Source organism: Pelophylax lessonae (assembly GCF_965119305.1).
Source record: "Pelophylax lessonae genome assembly, chromosome: 5".
NCBI classification, from domain to species: domain Eukaryota; kingdom Metazoa; phylum Chordata; class Amphibia; order Anura; family Ranidae; genus Pelophylax; species Pelophylax lessonae.
In genome coordinates this window covers 480,971,266-480,987,956 of record NC_138772.1, presented here as the reverse complement: position 1 = coordinate 480,987,956, position 16,691 = coordinate 480,971,266, and the positions used below count along the sequence as shown (strand labels likewise).

The 16,691-nt window shown below is 46.4% G+C and overlaps 1 protein-coding gene across 1 annotated transcript in view; it reads left to right on the top strand.

The window, feature by feature from the left end:
• Positions 1–693: 693 nt before the first annotated feature.
• LOC309556558 (zinc finger protein 483-like) overlaps positions 694–16,691 on the top strand; it is a gene marked incomplete at both ends in the record, with an annotated part of 29,091 nt that continues 13,093 nt past the window's right edge. Inside the window, one exon of the mRNA XM_082259005.1 lies at positions 694–1,442. Within this exon, the coding sequence (XP_082115131.1) occupies positions 694–1,442 (749 nt within the window). The remainder of the gene's footprint in view (positions 1,443–16,691) is intronic.

The following is a 16,691-nucleotide window of genomic DNA, read 5'->3' as shown; positions in this document are numbered from 1 at the left end:
CATACGTTCTGTGGTGAGAGACTGAACCGGAATCCAGCCCAGGTTTTCCAGCCTCTATGACAGGCTAGGTTCCGGTCCAGAGATTGTGAGTTACCTGAGTCCATGCTCAGGTGGACTTTAAATTAACAGGAAAAGAGCACAGAAATGCTCTGGCCTGAGACTCAGAAGGGAATCTGAGAGAGGAGCTCTGTGTGGACTTTCAAAAGAACAGGTTTGCTTTACTATGTGTTTTTGTGGGTGATGGGGACCAGCCCCACACTGTTTAGTGTGGAAAACTGTTGTTTAGTTTAGCGCCGGACGGCAAGGATTTATTTTATTGTTTTGTTGTTTTTGTATCTTTGCAAACCTTTGCTGAAATAAAGCTGGCAATCCACCAGACTTTAAAGAAACTACCTGCGTGCTGGCCTTAAGTTCCTGTGAAAGGTGATCCCTGTGAGCTAATCTCCCACACGTGGTGGACTCAGCGGGCACTTTCTAAAGATGGAGGAAATGCTAAAGGCCCTGCTACAGGCCAATGCAGCTCAGCGAGAAACAAACCGCCAAATCGCAGAGGCCGCTAGAGCACAACAGGAGGCTACTGCAGCACAACTGGCAGCACAACAGGAGGCCGCTAGAGCACAACAGGAGGTTGCTGCAGCCCAACAGGCAGCACAACAGGAGGTTGCTGCAGCACAACATGCAGCCCAGCAGGAGATGAACCGACAGTTTGCAGAGGCTCTGCTGGAGTTGAAAAAAGCATTTGCATCTCCTGTGCCAGCTGAACCAAAATTGGTACGTGCCTCGTACCACCTGCAAAAGATGACACCGGCTGATGATGTGGAAGCATACCTGGCGACTTTTGAGAGGGTTGCTGTCCGTGAAGGTTGGCCAAACGAACAGTGGGCGGGACTGTTGGCCCCATTTCTGACAGGAGAACCGCAGAAAGCGTATTTTGACCTGGACCCAGATAAGGCCCAGGACTATGAGACTCTGAAAATGGAGATACTCGCACGCTTGGGTGTCACCATGGCAGTCCGGGCCCAGCGCGTGCATCAGTGGACCTATTCCAGCAGCAAGCCGCCCCGTTCTCAAATGTTTGACCTGATCCACCTCACCAAAAAGTGGTTGCAACCAGAGACCTTGACGGGCCCCCAGATCGTGGAGCGTGTGGTAATGGACCAGTACCTGCGTGCACTCCCTGCTGCTCTGAGGAAGTGGGTTGGACAGGGGGACCCCAAAACTGCAGCCCAATTGGTGGACCTAGTGGAGAGGTACAGTGCTACTGAGGACTTGGTGAACACGTCTACGCCCCACTTCAGTGTGTCTAGGGGTGCAAGATCGCCCAGCGGTTCTGGTAAGACTGTTCCAGGGTTAAAGTGCATGGGGAAACTAGATAAGACTGTGGTTACAGCTAATGAGACTGTTGGTCCTAGGCCTGGAGACTGGCCAAAGAACCCAGGAAGGTCTTTGGGGCCGCTAAGAGGACTGGGGGTAGAACACATACAGTGTTTCCGCTGCCATGCATTTGGGCATATTGCTGCAAACTGTCTTATAAATGATGAACCTATGCAATGTGATTTTGCTTAAAGGAAAAGACGCATATCTTTTTTTGCACAGGTCGCATATACTGCTTCATGTCAGAGTCGCATTGAAAAACAAATGTGTGTTATTGCAGTGGATGGAAAGCCGCTCACAGCCCTGCTAGACTCGAAGTGTAGTGACCCTAGTCAGAAGTGATTGTGTAGATCCCACAAAACTACACCCCAGCACTATGGGGGTCATTTGCATACATGGGGACACTCAGGACTACCAGACCGCAGTGGTTTGAGGTTGATACCCCTTGGGGCAGTGTGACCCATTCAGTGGGGGTGGTGCCTTCGCTACTTCATGAAGCTTTAGTGGGGAGGGATTTCCCCCATTTTTGGAGGTTGTGGGAGAACAAGGGGAGGCTGGCGGAGAGAGCTCCCCCTACTCCGGAAGCACAGGAACTCTGACCAGACCCTTTTTGCCAAAGTGAAGGAAACCCTGTTGGGGGAATCGAGGGAGCTGGAGATCCTCTTCCTTTCCCTGTCATGGCTGGGGAGCCGGAGGACCTGGAAGCTAGCTCCCAGCCGGAGGGTAACGAACAGGAGGACATTTCTGGACCTGACAATGAGAGTAGCCAGAATTAAGGATAATCGAACTTTTGAAAAGTTCGGTTCGGCCAGAACATCCGAACTTCCCGAAAGTTCGGCCCGGATTTCAGAACCCCATTGAAATCAATGGGACCCGAACGTCGGTAATCAAAAAACACCATTTTTAAACCCTAAAACCCAATAAACGCCCCTAAAAAGTGCCCAGGGTTCTGGGTCATGCCCCATTAACTATTAATCACACAAAAAAAAGTTCTTAAAAATTGTCATTTTTGATAAAAAAGCCAATTATTGAAAAAAAAAAAAAATAGATTTTTTTGATTTTGACTTTGGATTTTGTATCAGCGGGGTCTAAAAGGTGTGCATGTGAAGTTTCAGCTCTGTAGCATGTCCAGAACCATGAAAAAAAAAAGATAATTTTTCAGTAGAACAGGGATGTGGGACCCTCCTTTAACACCTATATGATCTTTTTTTTCTGGTTCTGGACATGCTACAGAGCTGAAACTTCACAGGTACACCTTTTAGACCCCCCGGACACAAAATCACACAAAAAAAGTTCTTAAAAATTTAAATTTTTTATAAAAAAAGCCAATTATTGAAAAGAAAAAGATTTTTTTTGATTTTTACTTTGGATTTCGTATCTGGGGGGTCTAAAATGTGTGCATGGGAAGTTTCAGCTCTGTAGCATGTCCAGAACCAGAAAAAAAAAGATTGTTTGTATTAGAACACTTTCTTTCAGGACAGGTAGTTAGCTTCTCTCCCGGTTTAATAGCAGGCATTTTTTGGGGTTCTTTGCAGTCAGGAAAAACATCTGAACTTGTGTATAGTGGTACTGTGCACAAGTTCTGATGTTTTGCCTGCCTCCAAAAACCCCCCCAAAAATGCCAGCAAAAACACACCTGGGCATTTTTTTTTTTTTTTTACGCTAGCGTTTTTTTGGGTTCTTTTGAGGCAGGCAAAACATCTGAACTTGTGTATAGTGGTATATATACATACATATATTTATATACACACCTAGACATATATAGGTGTGATAGTAGCAGAAATATATTACTGTAAATGATTTCATTAGCGCAAGCATTTATTTCTGCTACTATCACACCTATATATGTCTAGGGGTATATATACACATATATGTGTATATATATCCCCTATACACATGTTCAGATGTCATGTCTGACATCAAACATGTCCTCCAAAAAAGCACTGACAGTGGCAGCCCCTGCAGCATAAAAAATGCTTGGCTGGTGAGAAGCCATAAGGGTGTCCCGAAGCTATTCAGAGAAATGGTAATTTCTCTATAGCGGTCACCCTGCTATGGAAGGGTTTTGTCACCCTGCCATAGCAGTCACTGTCAGTTAACCCTACACTACACTACGGTCCCCTGACACTTCATACTTTTCCTACAGAAACTAAAGTTTTGAAGCTAACTTAAGTGTAAAGGAGCACTCTAACTACACTAGATATCCCTTTCCTCACACTAAAAATAGCTAAATGACACTTTTAAAGTAAAATTAACAGAACAGCTTCCACTCTCTTCCATGTCCAGTATAAGAATGCTAGGAATATGGCGAGGCGATCTTATATACTGGGGGGCGTATTCACTAATGATTGGTCTAGGGACCCCCTAGTCACTCCAATCACATTCCTAGCATTCTCCTGCCCCCTCAATTGGCGTTTGCTAATGGTTCTGGTCCAATCACGGGCTTTTAAAGGGCAAAAAGTTCTAAATTCGGCCGAACCTCGAACACCCAATGTTCGGGCCGAACCGATGGTCGACCCGAACCGTTCGATCATCCCTAGCCAGAATGTGGTACCCGACTTAGAAGTCAGGAGAGAGGATTGCTGTACCGAGCAATTACGAGATGTCACCCTCCTTAGAGCCAGAGAAAACGCTAAGATGGTGGATGGGGAACCAGTAGATCCTCACTGGGGGGTGTTTTCCCTACATGGCCATTAAAAACAATTTACTGTATTGGGTGATAAAACATGGAGAGGATGAGGTTGAACAGCTGCTGGTTCCCAAACCCTTCCGTAGGTTGGTCCTAGACCTGGCCCATGGTCATGTAATAGGGGGAACATCTCGGTATCGAAAAGACCAGGGAGAGAATCACCCAGAGATTTTTCTGGCCCGGGTTGCATGCAGATGTCAGGGGGTACTGTGAATCATGCCCTGAGTGCCAAATGTCGGCACCATCTCCCCATTTTCGCAGTTCCCTGGTCCCTCCTACCAATCATCGAGGTTCCTTTTGAGAGGATCGGCATGGACCTGGTGGGGCCGGTAGTGAAGTCTGCCCGGGGTCACCAGCACATTCTGGTAATCCTAGACTATGCGACACGCTATCCTGAGGCCATACCCTTGCGTAACACTTCCGCTAAGGCTATCGCCAAGGAGTTAGTCCAGGTGTTTAGTCGAGTGGGAATCCCAAAAGAGATCTTAACCGATCAGGGCACCCCATTTATGTCCAGGGTTACCAAGGAACTGTGTAGATTATATAAAATCTCCCATCTCCGTACCTCTGTCTACCACCCCCAAACGGATGGTTTGGTCGAAAGATTTAATAAAACCTTGAAAAGTATGCTAAAAAAGGTGGTTGACAAAGATGGGAGAAATTGGGATTTTTTGCTCCCATATCTTATGTTTTCCATACGAGAGGTTCCGCAAGCATCCACAGGCTATTCTCCCTTTGAGCTCTTGTATGGTAGACATCCCAGGGGGCTGCTGGATGTTGCCAAAGAAACATGGGAAGGTGAGGCCACCCCATATAGAAGCGTCATAGAGCATATCTCCCTGATGCAAGATATAATCGCTGCTGTCCTGCCACTGGTACGAGAACATATGGAGCGAGCGCAGGAGGGTCTATGATTGGGGTGCCAGAGTCTGTACTTTCAGCCCCGGGGACAGAGTATTGGTACTGGTTCCCACGGTTGAAAGTAAGTTTCTAGCCAAGTGGCAGGGTCCCTTTGAAGTTATTGAAAGGGTAGGAGAGGTCAACTATAAAGTCTACCAACCAGGGAAAAGGAAACCACAACAAATTTATCATGTGAATCTTTTAAAGCCCTGGAAGGACAGAGAGACTTTATTGGCTGCATCTCCGGCCCCAGCAGACCGGGTGCCGGTGACACCTGACGTCCCCATAACAGATTCCCTGTCGGTGGCACAACAAAATGATGTTAGGGGGTTTGTGTACAAAAATAGAGACTTCTTCTCCCCCTTACCTGGACTGACCAATGTGATCCAGCATGATATAGTGACAGAACCAGGGGTTCGCGTAAATTTAAAGCTATATAGAATCCCAGAGGCCAGGCGAGAGGCAGTCGCAAAGGAAATAAAAAATATGTTAGAGTTGGATGTAATAGAAGAGTCCCACAGTGAGTGGTCGAGTCCCATAGTATTGGTCCCAAAACCTGATGGCACTATCAGGTTTTGTAACGATTTTAGGAAACTCAACAGTGTATCAAAGTTCGATGCATACCCGATGCCTCGGGTCGACGAACTCGTGGACAGGTTGGGACAGGCCCGCTACATAACAACCCTAGATCTAACGAAAGGCTATTGGCAAATACCCCTAACTGAATCAGCCAAAGAGAAGACTGCCTTTTCCACTCCTGAGGGCTCATTTCAATACAAGCGGATGCCTTTCGGTCTGCATGGGGCCCCTGCATCCTTCCAGAGAATGATGGACAAAACTTTGAGACCACATCGCTCATACGCAGCTGCTTATTTGGACGATGTGGTCATCCATAGCCTAGATTGGGACTTGCATCTGCCCCGAGTACAAGCAGTGGTAGATTCCCTTAGGGAAGCAGGTCTCACGGCCAACCCAAAAAAGTGTGCCATAGGCCTGGAGGAGGCCAAATACCTTGGGTATGTTATTGGTCGGGGACTGGTCAAGCCTCAGACCAATAAGATTGAGGCAATTCAAAAGTGGCCCCAACCGGTAAACAAAAAACAAGTTTGGGCCTTCCTAGGCATTACGGGGTATTACCGGCGGTTTATACCTAACTTTGCCACCATTGCCGCTCCTCTGACTGACCTAACGAAGGGTAGAGGGTCGGTCATGGCCAAATGGAATCCTGAAGCGGAGGAGGCGTTTCAGAGGTTAAAGCAGGCCCTTTGTGTACTGCCGGTGCTGGTGACTCCGGACTTCACAAAGGAGTTTGTGGTACAGACTGACGCCTCCGAGGTGGGCCTAGGTGCTGTAATATCCCAGAACAGAGGTGGTGAGGAGCACCCGGTTGTATACCTGAGCCGAAAGCTGAACAAGCATGAAAAAAACTATGCTATTGTTGAGAAGGAATGTCTTGCTGTTAAGTGGGCTTTGGACTCCCTGAAGTATTACTTGTTGGGGAGGTCGTTTAAGTTGGTCACTGACCATGCCCCCCTGAAGTGGATGTGTGACAACAGGGAGAAAAATGGGCGCGTGACAAGATGGTTCCTGGCTCTACAGCCGTTCAAATTTACAGTAGAGCATAGGCCCGGCAAGCTCCAAAACAATGCGGATGCCCTCTCCCGCATGCACTGTATGATTGGGTCTATTGCTCAATCGCCGGCGCTTGAGCAGAGGGGGAGGATATGTGACGGTATGCGAGGTGAGATAGTAGATAATCGCTATAGTTCACCTCGCATACGTTCTGTGGTGAGAGACTGAACCGGAATCCAGCCCAGGTTTTCCAGCCTCTGTGACAGGCTAGGTTCTGGTCCAGAGATTGTGAGTTACCTGAGTCCATGCTCAGGTGGACTTTAAATTAACAGGAAAAGAGCACAGAAATGCTCTGGCCTGAGACTCAGAAGGGAATCTGAGAGAGGAGCTCTGTGTGGACTTTCAAAAGAACAGGTTTGCTTTACTATGTGTTTTTGTGGGTGATGGGGACCAGCCCCACACTGTATAGTGAGGAAAACCGTTGTTTAGTTTAGCGCCGGACGGCAAGGATTTATTTTATTGTTTTGTTGTTTTTGTATCTTTGCAAACCTTTGCTGAAATAAAGCTGGCAATCCACCAGACTTTAAAGAAACTACCTGCGTGCTGGCCTTAAGTTCCTGTGAAAGGTGATCCCTGTGAGCTAATCTCCCACAATATATATGTATGTATGTTTGTATGAATGCATGTATGTGTGTGTGTGTGTGTGTGTGTGTGTGTATATATGTATATATATATATATACATATTTATGGTAGGCAATAGCTCTTCTTAACAATCAAAAAGGGGTAAAAAAAAGTTCATTGTTAGGGTTTACATACCCTTTAATGAAATAAAAATGCAATACTGGTCTTTGGAAAAGCAGGTGGCTTAGAGAAAAAGCCACTGTCCTGGATGTATTTTTAACAATAGCACAATCATCAGCAGATCTGGACAAAGAATTAACATGAACCTGACATAGCAAATCAGAGAATCCTATTATTTTGTCATATTTCATAAGTGGTAGGTAATTCTCTATTCTAGCAGAATGATAGAATTCATCTTATATCCTTACTCATCTTGACAGCTAACAAGATAAACATGTCAGCGGGGGACTTGCAAATACTTTCCCAGGGAATTCTAACTGAAGCTGGCAACAGTGTTCACTGTGAAAGAAAATGAACAGGACATGGAAACCATCCTCTGCAGCAATGAATCTTTTTAAGACCCCACTAGACCCTATAGTGTTGATTTTATAAAGGAAAATAGGCTGTCCACTTAGCAGGTAAGAGAATTGTAAGAGAATGTAAGAGAATTTTCCTAATTGCTTAAATTAACACTTACATGCTTGAAACCACTGCCAAACTACTACTACTACTCCCCTGCATTATTAAACTTCTAAGGAAGAACCCTGCTGAACACAAGTCATGCCCAACAAATAGAATATTGTAACCTAAGTTAGAAGGCTCAGTTTGTAAAGATGAGAATTCAGGAATATCTCTTTGAATCACTGAATCCTGACATTATTAAGAGAACACATTAATGGCTCATTTACACTTATTTATACGCTATTTAGTAATACACATTTAAGAACCCACCTCTTTAACATGTTGGTGTTGGCTTTCTAGTTGTTTTACAGGGAAAGCGTAGTCAAATGGAAAGTGTAACAGACCCAGCCAGGACAAGAGCTCTTGGAGGGAGTGCAGGGTGGCCTCTTGCCTACTGACTATGGGCCCTGGCTTTTAAGGGAACACTACTCTTCGGGAGGTGTGTGCCTGGTGGGCCCTTAGAATGATCTTGCTTTGGATTCAAGTCCATATGCCCAAAATACACAGACTCTGGGGACTGGAGGTTCCATATACACATTTAGTGCCTCTATGCCTCAAACCAGCAATGACTGTAGATGTTAATGTAATCAGCTCAAACCACTGGGGTCACCTGCCATAATGTGTTTTTTTTGTAAGTAGGTCTCTCCCATAGTGTACCTCCTAAGTTTCTTCCTCCCATTGTTAATTGGATCCCCTATTGTTTCTGTATGTCTTCTCATATGTGTTTTTACTTGTAAAAATGTGTATTGTACAGTACTTTGTATTTAGGGTTGTAGGTGCCGAATGGTCTTGTAACATAGGCTGGTTTAATCACTTCCCGCAAATTGACGTAGCTCTACATTGGCTGCAAGAAGTGGTTGTACCTGGGTGATGCCTGCAGCTTGAGGCATCATCCCGGTACCGTTTTTCTAGAGCCGGCGGTCGGCTTTCAGGTGGTAATGGCCGATGCAGCTCAGGAGCCGCACGTTCGTTACCCCAGTGAGCGGGAGGGGACGCCCCCCCCCTCCTGCCACCTTCTGCGGCTCTGCCCTGGGTCTCCCGTCACACCAGGAGACCTGAGCAACCAGCCGGCATGTCCGCTGGCTGGTTGGAGTCCCGAATCAAGCCGGATTCAGCTTCGATCGGGTCTCCGATGATGTAACCCGGAAGTGGCATCCATGACGTCATGTCTGGGTTACTCAGCGGCTAAAGGCGCCGAATTTAAAAAGTGACTGTATTGAAAAATGCAGTTTTTGATGTTTTGAATACATGGAAGTGTAGTGGAGGGGTCTGGGGTCTTTTAGACCCCCGATCCCTCCACAAAGAGTATCTGTCACTGCCTATTGCTGTCACAAGGGATGTTTACATTGCTTGTGACAGCAATAAAAGTGATCAGATTTTCTTTTTTTTTTTTTTTAAAAACCTGTGCTAAAATTAAAAAGTTAAATAAAATAAATAGGAAAAAAAAATTTTAAAGCGCCCCCTCGCTGTGATATCATTCACGAAAGAAAATGTATACAGAAATCGCGCATGCAAATGAAATCACTGTTCAAACCACACATGTGAGGTATCGCCGCGATCACCAGAGTGAGAGCAATAATTAAAAAAAAATTGCTACTCTGTAACTCTAAACTGGTAACTGTTAACATTTTTTTAAAGCATCGACTATGGAGATTTTTACTGACCGTAGTTTGTCACCATTCCGCGGATGTGCGCGATTTTTAACCATAACATGTTAGGTATCTATTTAGTCAGCGTGACATCATCTTTCACAATATACAAAAAAAAATGGGCTGACTTTATTGTTTAGTTTTTTTTAAATGCAGTGAAATGTATTTTCCTGTCAGTTTCCATGGCAGCCTACGTGTGGGTTAACCCCGCCTCTACTCCAAGGGTATAGGACCCCCCTCCCATAAATTTCAGCTCTCAGGTACAGCAGGTGTTCCTTTTTTGTCCTCCTCCAAGGACCTACATTTCTGATGTCTTACTATGTCCGGCTTACCTTGGGATACTTTGGATGGTGTCTGTATGTCCAGGGCCCAGCCATGGGCGGGTGAGTGACATTTAAATTCCCCTGCTATCTGCGGGTTGACTGAAGCTTGGCCGGCATTTTCTGACATGGGTCTGAAGATTCGCATTGCATCCCTTCATGGCAGCGGTATTTGTCATTTATGTGCACCTTGTTTGTCTCTCTTTTCTATCGCTGTACATATGTTTGTTTGGCCCCAATGGCGCTGGAACGCTTCCTGCATTCCAGCAAACCCTTCCTCTTCCTCCTCTGCTTCTGGCGTCCAATCGGTAGACGCTTTGTGGTCCCGCACATGCGCAGTACGTTGCGAACGAAGCCGAGGCTTGGTTTGCGCATTAGCGTTCGTGGCCGCATCACCGCTGACATCATTCCAGCGGGGGATTTAAACAGCTGACGGTTCCCCTGTACTTTGGCAAAGTACTGTGGGCGTTGCGGCAGCTTCCCAGTGTCTCTGGATACCTTACAGGTATGTGCAATGGAGACTTGACTGCAGAGGGGGTGGGGGGGGGGCGGATGGTTGCTGCCTCACAATGTATCACTGACATGGTGTCTGATGTGTATTACCTTTCTTTATCAGTCTGGTTGTTTGGCCTGAAGTATGGATCCTGCGTCACCGCCCTCCTGTGGCCAGCCCTCTCACAACAGGTGAGTGCTGGCGTTTTTCAGGGGGGGGGGGGGCGGGGAGGGCTTGCTGGTCCCTATTTCATGGCTAAATCCAGTGTCTCCCCGATTTTCTCTTTCTCCATCAGCTCTTCCAGGCCTGATTTACCACAAGAAAGAGACCCTGTCAGACCTCGTGGGAGTTCATCCTCCAGATCTAAGCGCCATGAATCTCCATCAGACACCACAAACAACACCAGAGTCACCGCACATACCAGAGAGCTGTTGGGGTTGTGGGGCGTATGTCCCGGAGGACAAGTCCCTATGTGAGCCATGTTTTGCTCAAGCAGCCGGTGAGAGGGTGCATGAGGACCAAGGATTGGAATCTCTAGTGAAGAGAATAGTACAAAAATCCCTGAAAGAATGGGGTACAGTCCCACCACCTGGTCCCACTACATCTAGTTCTCCAGCGGAAGTGCAGGAAGATCAAGGCCCCTCTCAACCGAGCATTACTTCTGCAAAATCATCTGACAGTGATTCGGAAGAAGAAGGGGCAGTGGGCGGCTTTGAGTTTTCCCTGGTTTCACCCCTTATCAGAGCCATTAAGGAAGCTCTAAGATGAGAGGATCCTGTGTCTCCTCAGATAAAGCAGCGGAAGTTCTTCAAGCACCTTGGCAAGGAGCTGTAACGCTCCTGCGTTTTTAGTATAGGCTGGATTTGCAGCTGCAAAATCTCCACTCAGTAGTCATGTAGAGATGTGTCGAATACCAGATCCAACTCTCCAGGACTCATCACCGTGGGCCTGTCAGTTTCAACATACAGATATATACACACTCAATGAGATGTTCCTGGAGTGATAGGATGTATATGATAGTATGAAGGTGATGTGCTGAAGGGACAGGTGTGAACAGTGACAAGGATGGTAATCACTTGATAGGTTTGTATAGGAGAGTTCAAGATGGTATTTAGGAATGCAGATAGGTTAGTATCGAGTATGCTAACAGGTGGTGAGGACAGCAGATGACAAATACAGGATAGATTAACCCAGTGCAAGGATAGATAGTAGTAGACAGGAGAGCTAGCAATCTATGCAACAGTGCAGATGATAGATGGTGGTAGGCTCAAGAGCTAGCAATCTATAGAACAGTGCAGATGATAGGTAGTAACAGTCCTTAATGTGCATAGGTAGATAGTGCAATAAGGTTATAGAGGGTTCCCCTGCGGGGTACCTATCACTTGTAATCTTAGTAGTTTAGAGAGGTCCAGTAGATAAGGAATGATCCGGTAGCGAGATACAGGGATCAGTAGCGAGGTTCCGGTCTGCTCCAGGTAAAGGGAATAGCTGGAGGTTCCGATCGAGAGACAGGCTTGAAAGCATGTGGATAACAAGGCAGGTTGAACGAACAATGTGAGTGAGACCGCCGGCGGTTGAAATAGCCGCTCTGCGGCGCTCAGCAGTGACATCATCGTTCTTAAAGGTATATGCGTACCACCTGAAGAGAAAGGTGGGACGCATTACAGAGAAAGTGGTGATTAAGGGTACCGGAGGTACCAGAATCTTACAGGAGCGTGTCAACTTTCCTTCCCTCTCTGAATTACAAGAGGTGATTACTGAGGAGTGGAGTAAAGGGGATAGTAAGTCTTCCCTATCTTCCAAACTTGGGAAATTATATCCCTTTAAATCTGAAGATGTCGCCCGTCTGGAATCTGCTCCTCTTGTGGATGCGGCAGTTACAAGATTAGCAAAGCATGTCACTTTGCCACTAGATGACGCGGTCTCCTTTAAAGACCCCTTGGATAGAAAAATAGATCTGGACCTAAAGAGGATCTATGTGACGGCCGGCGCGGCCTGCAAACCCGTTATGGCATTAGCTACGATGTCTAAAGTCTTGGAAGTCTGGGTATCTGATATTGAGTCTAAACTTGGAAGCCTCTCAGAAGAAGTTGTGGAAAGCTCCCCTATTCATGAACTCAAGTTGGCTTCAGTATTTTTAGGAGAAGCATCTATCGATGTTCTGCGCCTTCTTTTCAGATCGATGTTATCCTCAGTGACAGCAAAAAGGGCCTTGTGGCTTCGCCCGTGGCTTGTGGATCCAGCCTCTAAAGAAGCATGGTGTAAGATCCCTTTTTGAGGGTACTTCCCTTTTTGGGAATAAATTAGACAGTGCCATTGCTAAGGCTACTGGCCGAAAGTCAGGCTTCCTCCCGCAGGACAGACGATTGTTCGGTCAGAAGAAGCCTCAACTTAGGAGGCAATACACAGAGATCAAGAGATGCACGCTCTTACAAACCTAATAGAGATTTCCGAAGAAACTGGAGAGGTGGTCAATCCTCTACTCGGAAGTCATCGAAAAATCCAGCGCCTGCTGGACAAGATTCCACTAAATCTTTTTGAGATTGGGCCCGTTCAGGCATGTCAGGTGGGGGCACGTCTTCTCCATTTTCAGCATGTCTGGACGGCCTCAATCACGAACTTTTGGACCGTCAGGATGGTCTCTACAGGCCACAGATGGTCATTTCTGGCAGATCCAGTTCCAAGATTCATCTCAACTCATTTGCCCTGTCTAGAAGAGAGAAGAGAAGTCTTGCTCGCCTATGTAGACGCTTTGGTGGCTCAAGGAGCGGTAGCTCCAGTTCCAGAACAAGAAAAATTTCAAGGGGTTTACTCACCCCTCTTCTTAGTCCAGAAGAAGAACGGGGCCTGGAGGCCTGTTATAGATCTCACATACCTGAACAAGTTCATAAAGAACGAAAAATTCAAGATGGAAACACTCTCAACTATTCAAAAGGCAGTACTGCCGGGAGACTGGCTTGCCTCAATAGATTTGAAAGATGCGTACTTTCATGTACCCGTGGCAACCGACTTCCACAAATATCTCCGCTTCTGTGTTCAGAATCGGCATCTACAATTCATTTGCCTACCCTTTGGCCTGTCTACCTCGTCCAGAGTATTCACCAAAGTTCTTCTGGCTGTGGTAGCCTTCATAAGATTGAAAGGTATACGTCTACATCATTACTTAGACGATCTTCTGCTGCTGTCTCAAGAGAAAGATCAGTTATTGGCACACAGAGATCAGGTCATATCGACCCTCAAAGAGTTTGGCTGGCTGCTAAACCTACAAAAAAGTCAGCTTGAGCCCACTCAGCGCCTAGTCTATCTTGGGGCGCAATTCGACACCGTCGAGAATTCAATCTCTCTCCCATTAGAGAAGATACCGGTAGTGAGGGAGAGAATCCTTCCGGCTCTTTCCTCTCCTCGGCTGAAAGCCTCTCAGTGCCTCAAAATCATTGGCACCATGGTGTCCACGGCTCCAATGGTCAAATGGGCTCTTTGGCATATGAGGCCCTTCCAGAAAGGGTTCCTACAACAATGGAACTCAGAAGAGAAGGATCAGTACATTCATATCTCCTCCAGCATGAGATACAGTCTTATTTGCTGGCTGCAACGCAGGAATCTGCTCGATTGTCATTCTCTGATTCCAGTCTCATGGACTATAAACACAACAGATGCCAGCAACTCAGGTTGGGGGGCTCATTGTCTGACAGAGATGACACAGGGAAAGTGGTCTTTTCAGAGACACACACCAGTCTCCTATATACTGGAGCTCCGAGCAGCCTACCAGGGTCTTCGATCTTTCCAACACCTGCTAGAGGGGAAATCTGTATTCATTCGGATGGACAACACCACGGCAGTGTCTTATGTGACGAGACAAGGTGGGACACGGAGTGTCTCTCTGCTACGAGAATTAGACCCAATCATGTCCTGGGCCTACCTAGTAAATATCTCGGCAGTCTACATTCCAGGTTCACAGAATGTTCAAGCAGATTTTCTGTCCAGGGTCCAGTTGAACCACAACGAGTGGTCTCTCCATGTGGAGTCGTTCAAATGGATCCTGTCGTTGGGAGTTTCTCCTGAAGTCGATCTGTTCGCCTCTCCTTGCAACCACAAGTTGAAGTATGTCACGAGAGGCAAATGCCCTCAAGCCTACGGGACAGATGCGCTAACCGACAGGTGGGAGTTCAGCAGGGCTTCAGCAGGGCTTACGCCTTTCCTCCAGTACCCATCATTCTCAAATTTCTGCAGAGACTTCAAGCGGAAGATGTGGAGATAGTGATGGTGGCGCCTTTTTGGCCGAACAGGCCATGGTTTCCGCTGCTCCTACAGCTGAGTTACCGGGACCCGGTCCCTCTTCCCCCTCAGACCAGACTTGCTTCTTCAGGGAACATCAGTGCACCCCTTTCCTGCAATTCTCCGGTTGACGGTCTGGTTCTTGAGAGGGAAAGGTTGGAATCGCTCGGCTGCCCATCTACAGCCATTTCCACCTTGATGAATGCTAGACGACCAAGTACTAATAGAGTATACTGTAGAATCTGGACGAGATTCATGAAGTCTGCATATCCAGAAGGTATGTCTTCCTCAGTCCCTGGGATTCAAGAAATACTAAGTTTTCTTCAGGCTGGTCTGGATATGCCCCTTTCAGTGGCAACTCTTAGAGTTCAAGTTTCGGCTTTGTTTGCCTTCTCTGGGGTCATGTGGGCCCAACACCCACTGATTCAACAATTCTTCAAAGGAGCAGTCAGGCTCAATCCTCAAAGAAGACCTAGGTTTCCGAAATGGGATCTACCTCTTGTCCTAAATGCTCTCTCAAAAACGGGCATAGATTCCTCTTCTTCTATCAAGGATCTGACCATCCGAACTGTTTTCCTGGTAGCCATTACTTCGGCTAAAAGGGTCTCTGAATTAAGTTCTCTCGGATGTAGAGAACCATTTTTGACTTTCTTCCCGGATCGGGTAGTACTGATACCCATGCTGAATTCAAATCCAAGTCACCTCAGTGTTTCACCAGAATCAGGAGATCGTCCTGCCTACCTTCCGGTCATCTAATGAGTCCAATCCTCATCCGTTGGATGTAGGAGAATCCTTGGAAGTCTATCTTCAAGCAACTGCACCATTCAGGCAGTCTGACAACCTCTTTGCCCTGTTCTGGGGAAAGAACAGAGGTAAACCTGCTTCATCCAGGACTATCGCATCATGGATAGTGGCAGCTATCCAGCAGGCCTATAGAGCTGAGGGGCTGGCTCCTCCGGAGGCGGTGACGGCGCACTCTACAAGGAGTATCTGTACTTCCTGGGCGGCCTCGCGGCACGTGGCTCCAGATGTAATTTGCAGAGCAGCTTCGTGGTCATCGGTCAATACTTTTATGACCCACTATTGCGTAGAGCCTGCTTCTCTGTCCTCAGTTAATTTTGATTTGACTGTTTTGTCTGCAAATAGCATGAATTAAAGTTTTCTTTGCTAAAGCATTCCCACCCGTGTGGCGTGAGCTAGTTATTTCCCACACGTAGGCTGCCATGGAGACTGACAGGAAAACAGAAAATTCCTATCATACTTACCGTAATTTTCCTTTCCTGATAGTCTCCATGGCAGCCGGAGTACCCACCCTCTCGTCTTGGATTCGGCTAAGATATGGAACACCTGCTGTACCTGAGAGCTGAAATTTATGGGAGGGGGGTCCTATACCCTTGGAGTGGAGGCGGGGTTAACCCACACGTAGGCTGCCATGGAGACTGTCAGGAAAGGAAAATTACGGTAAGTATGATAGGAATTTTCCGTTTTTTTCCCAAAAAATGGCGTTTGAAAGACTGCTGCGCAAATACCGCGTGACAAAAAATATTGCAAAAACCCCCGTTTTTTTCTTATTTCTTTATTATTTTCAAAAAATATTGTATACATAATACATCTACTTCGATAAAAAAGAAAACCTGCAGGACAAGTATACAGTACGTTAATCCCTCTCTTAACCGTACCCTTATTTTCTAAAAAAAAAAAAAAAAAAAAAATCATATTAATATTATATATATTTAGAAAAAAAAAACATTACGAGAAAAAATAAACAAGTTGCATAGGAAACAAACATACAAAAGCTTGTTACATCACAAAGTTAGTGAAATGACAATTGGTAAGTGCATTGCATGACAAAGTAAACAAAGTACAAAGCACTACAGAGAACTCTAAAAGTGTACCAGAATTATCAAGAAAAAGGGGTGCTAGTTACAATAACTATTTGTCCAGCTGAAAGTATGAGGACCAAGGTAGTCAAGGGAAAATTTGGGGGATACGGCCGTCTTTGACTGCTAGAAGTTTTTCAAAAGCATACATCTCAAACCGTACCCTTTTTTAACCATCCCCCTCCTCATACCCTTACCACCCGACCCCCCCCCCCCCCTTCCTTCCTTGTTTTCTT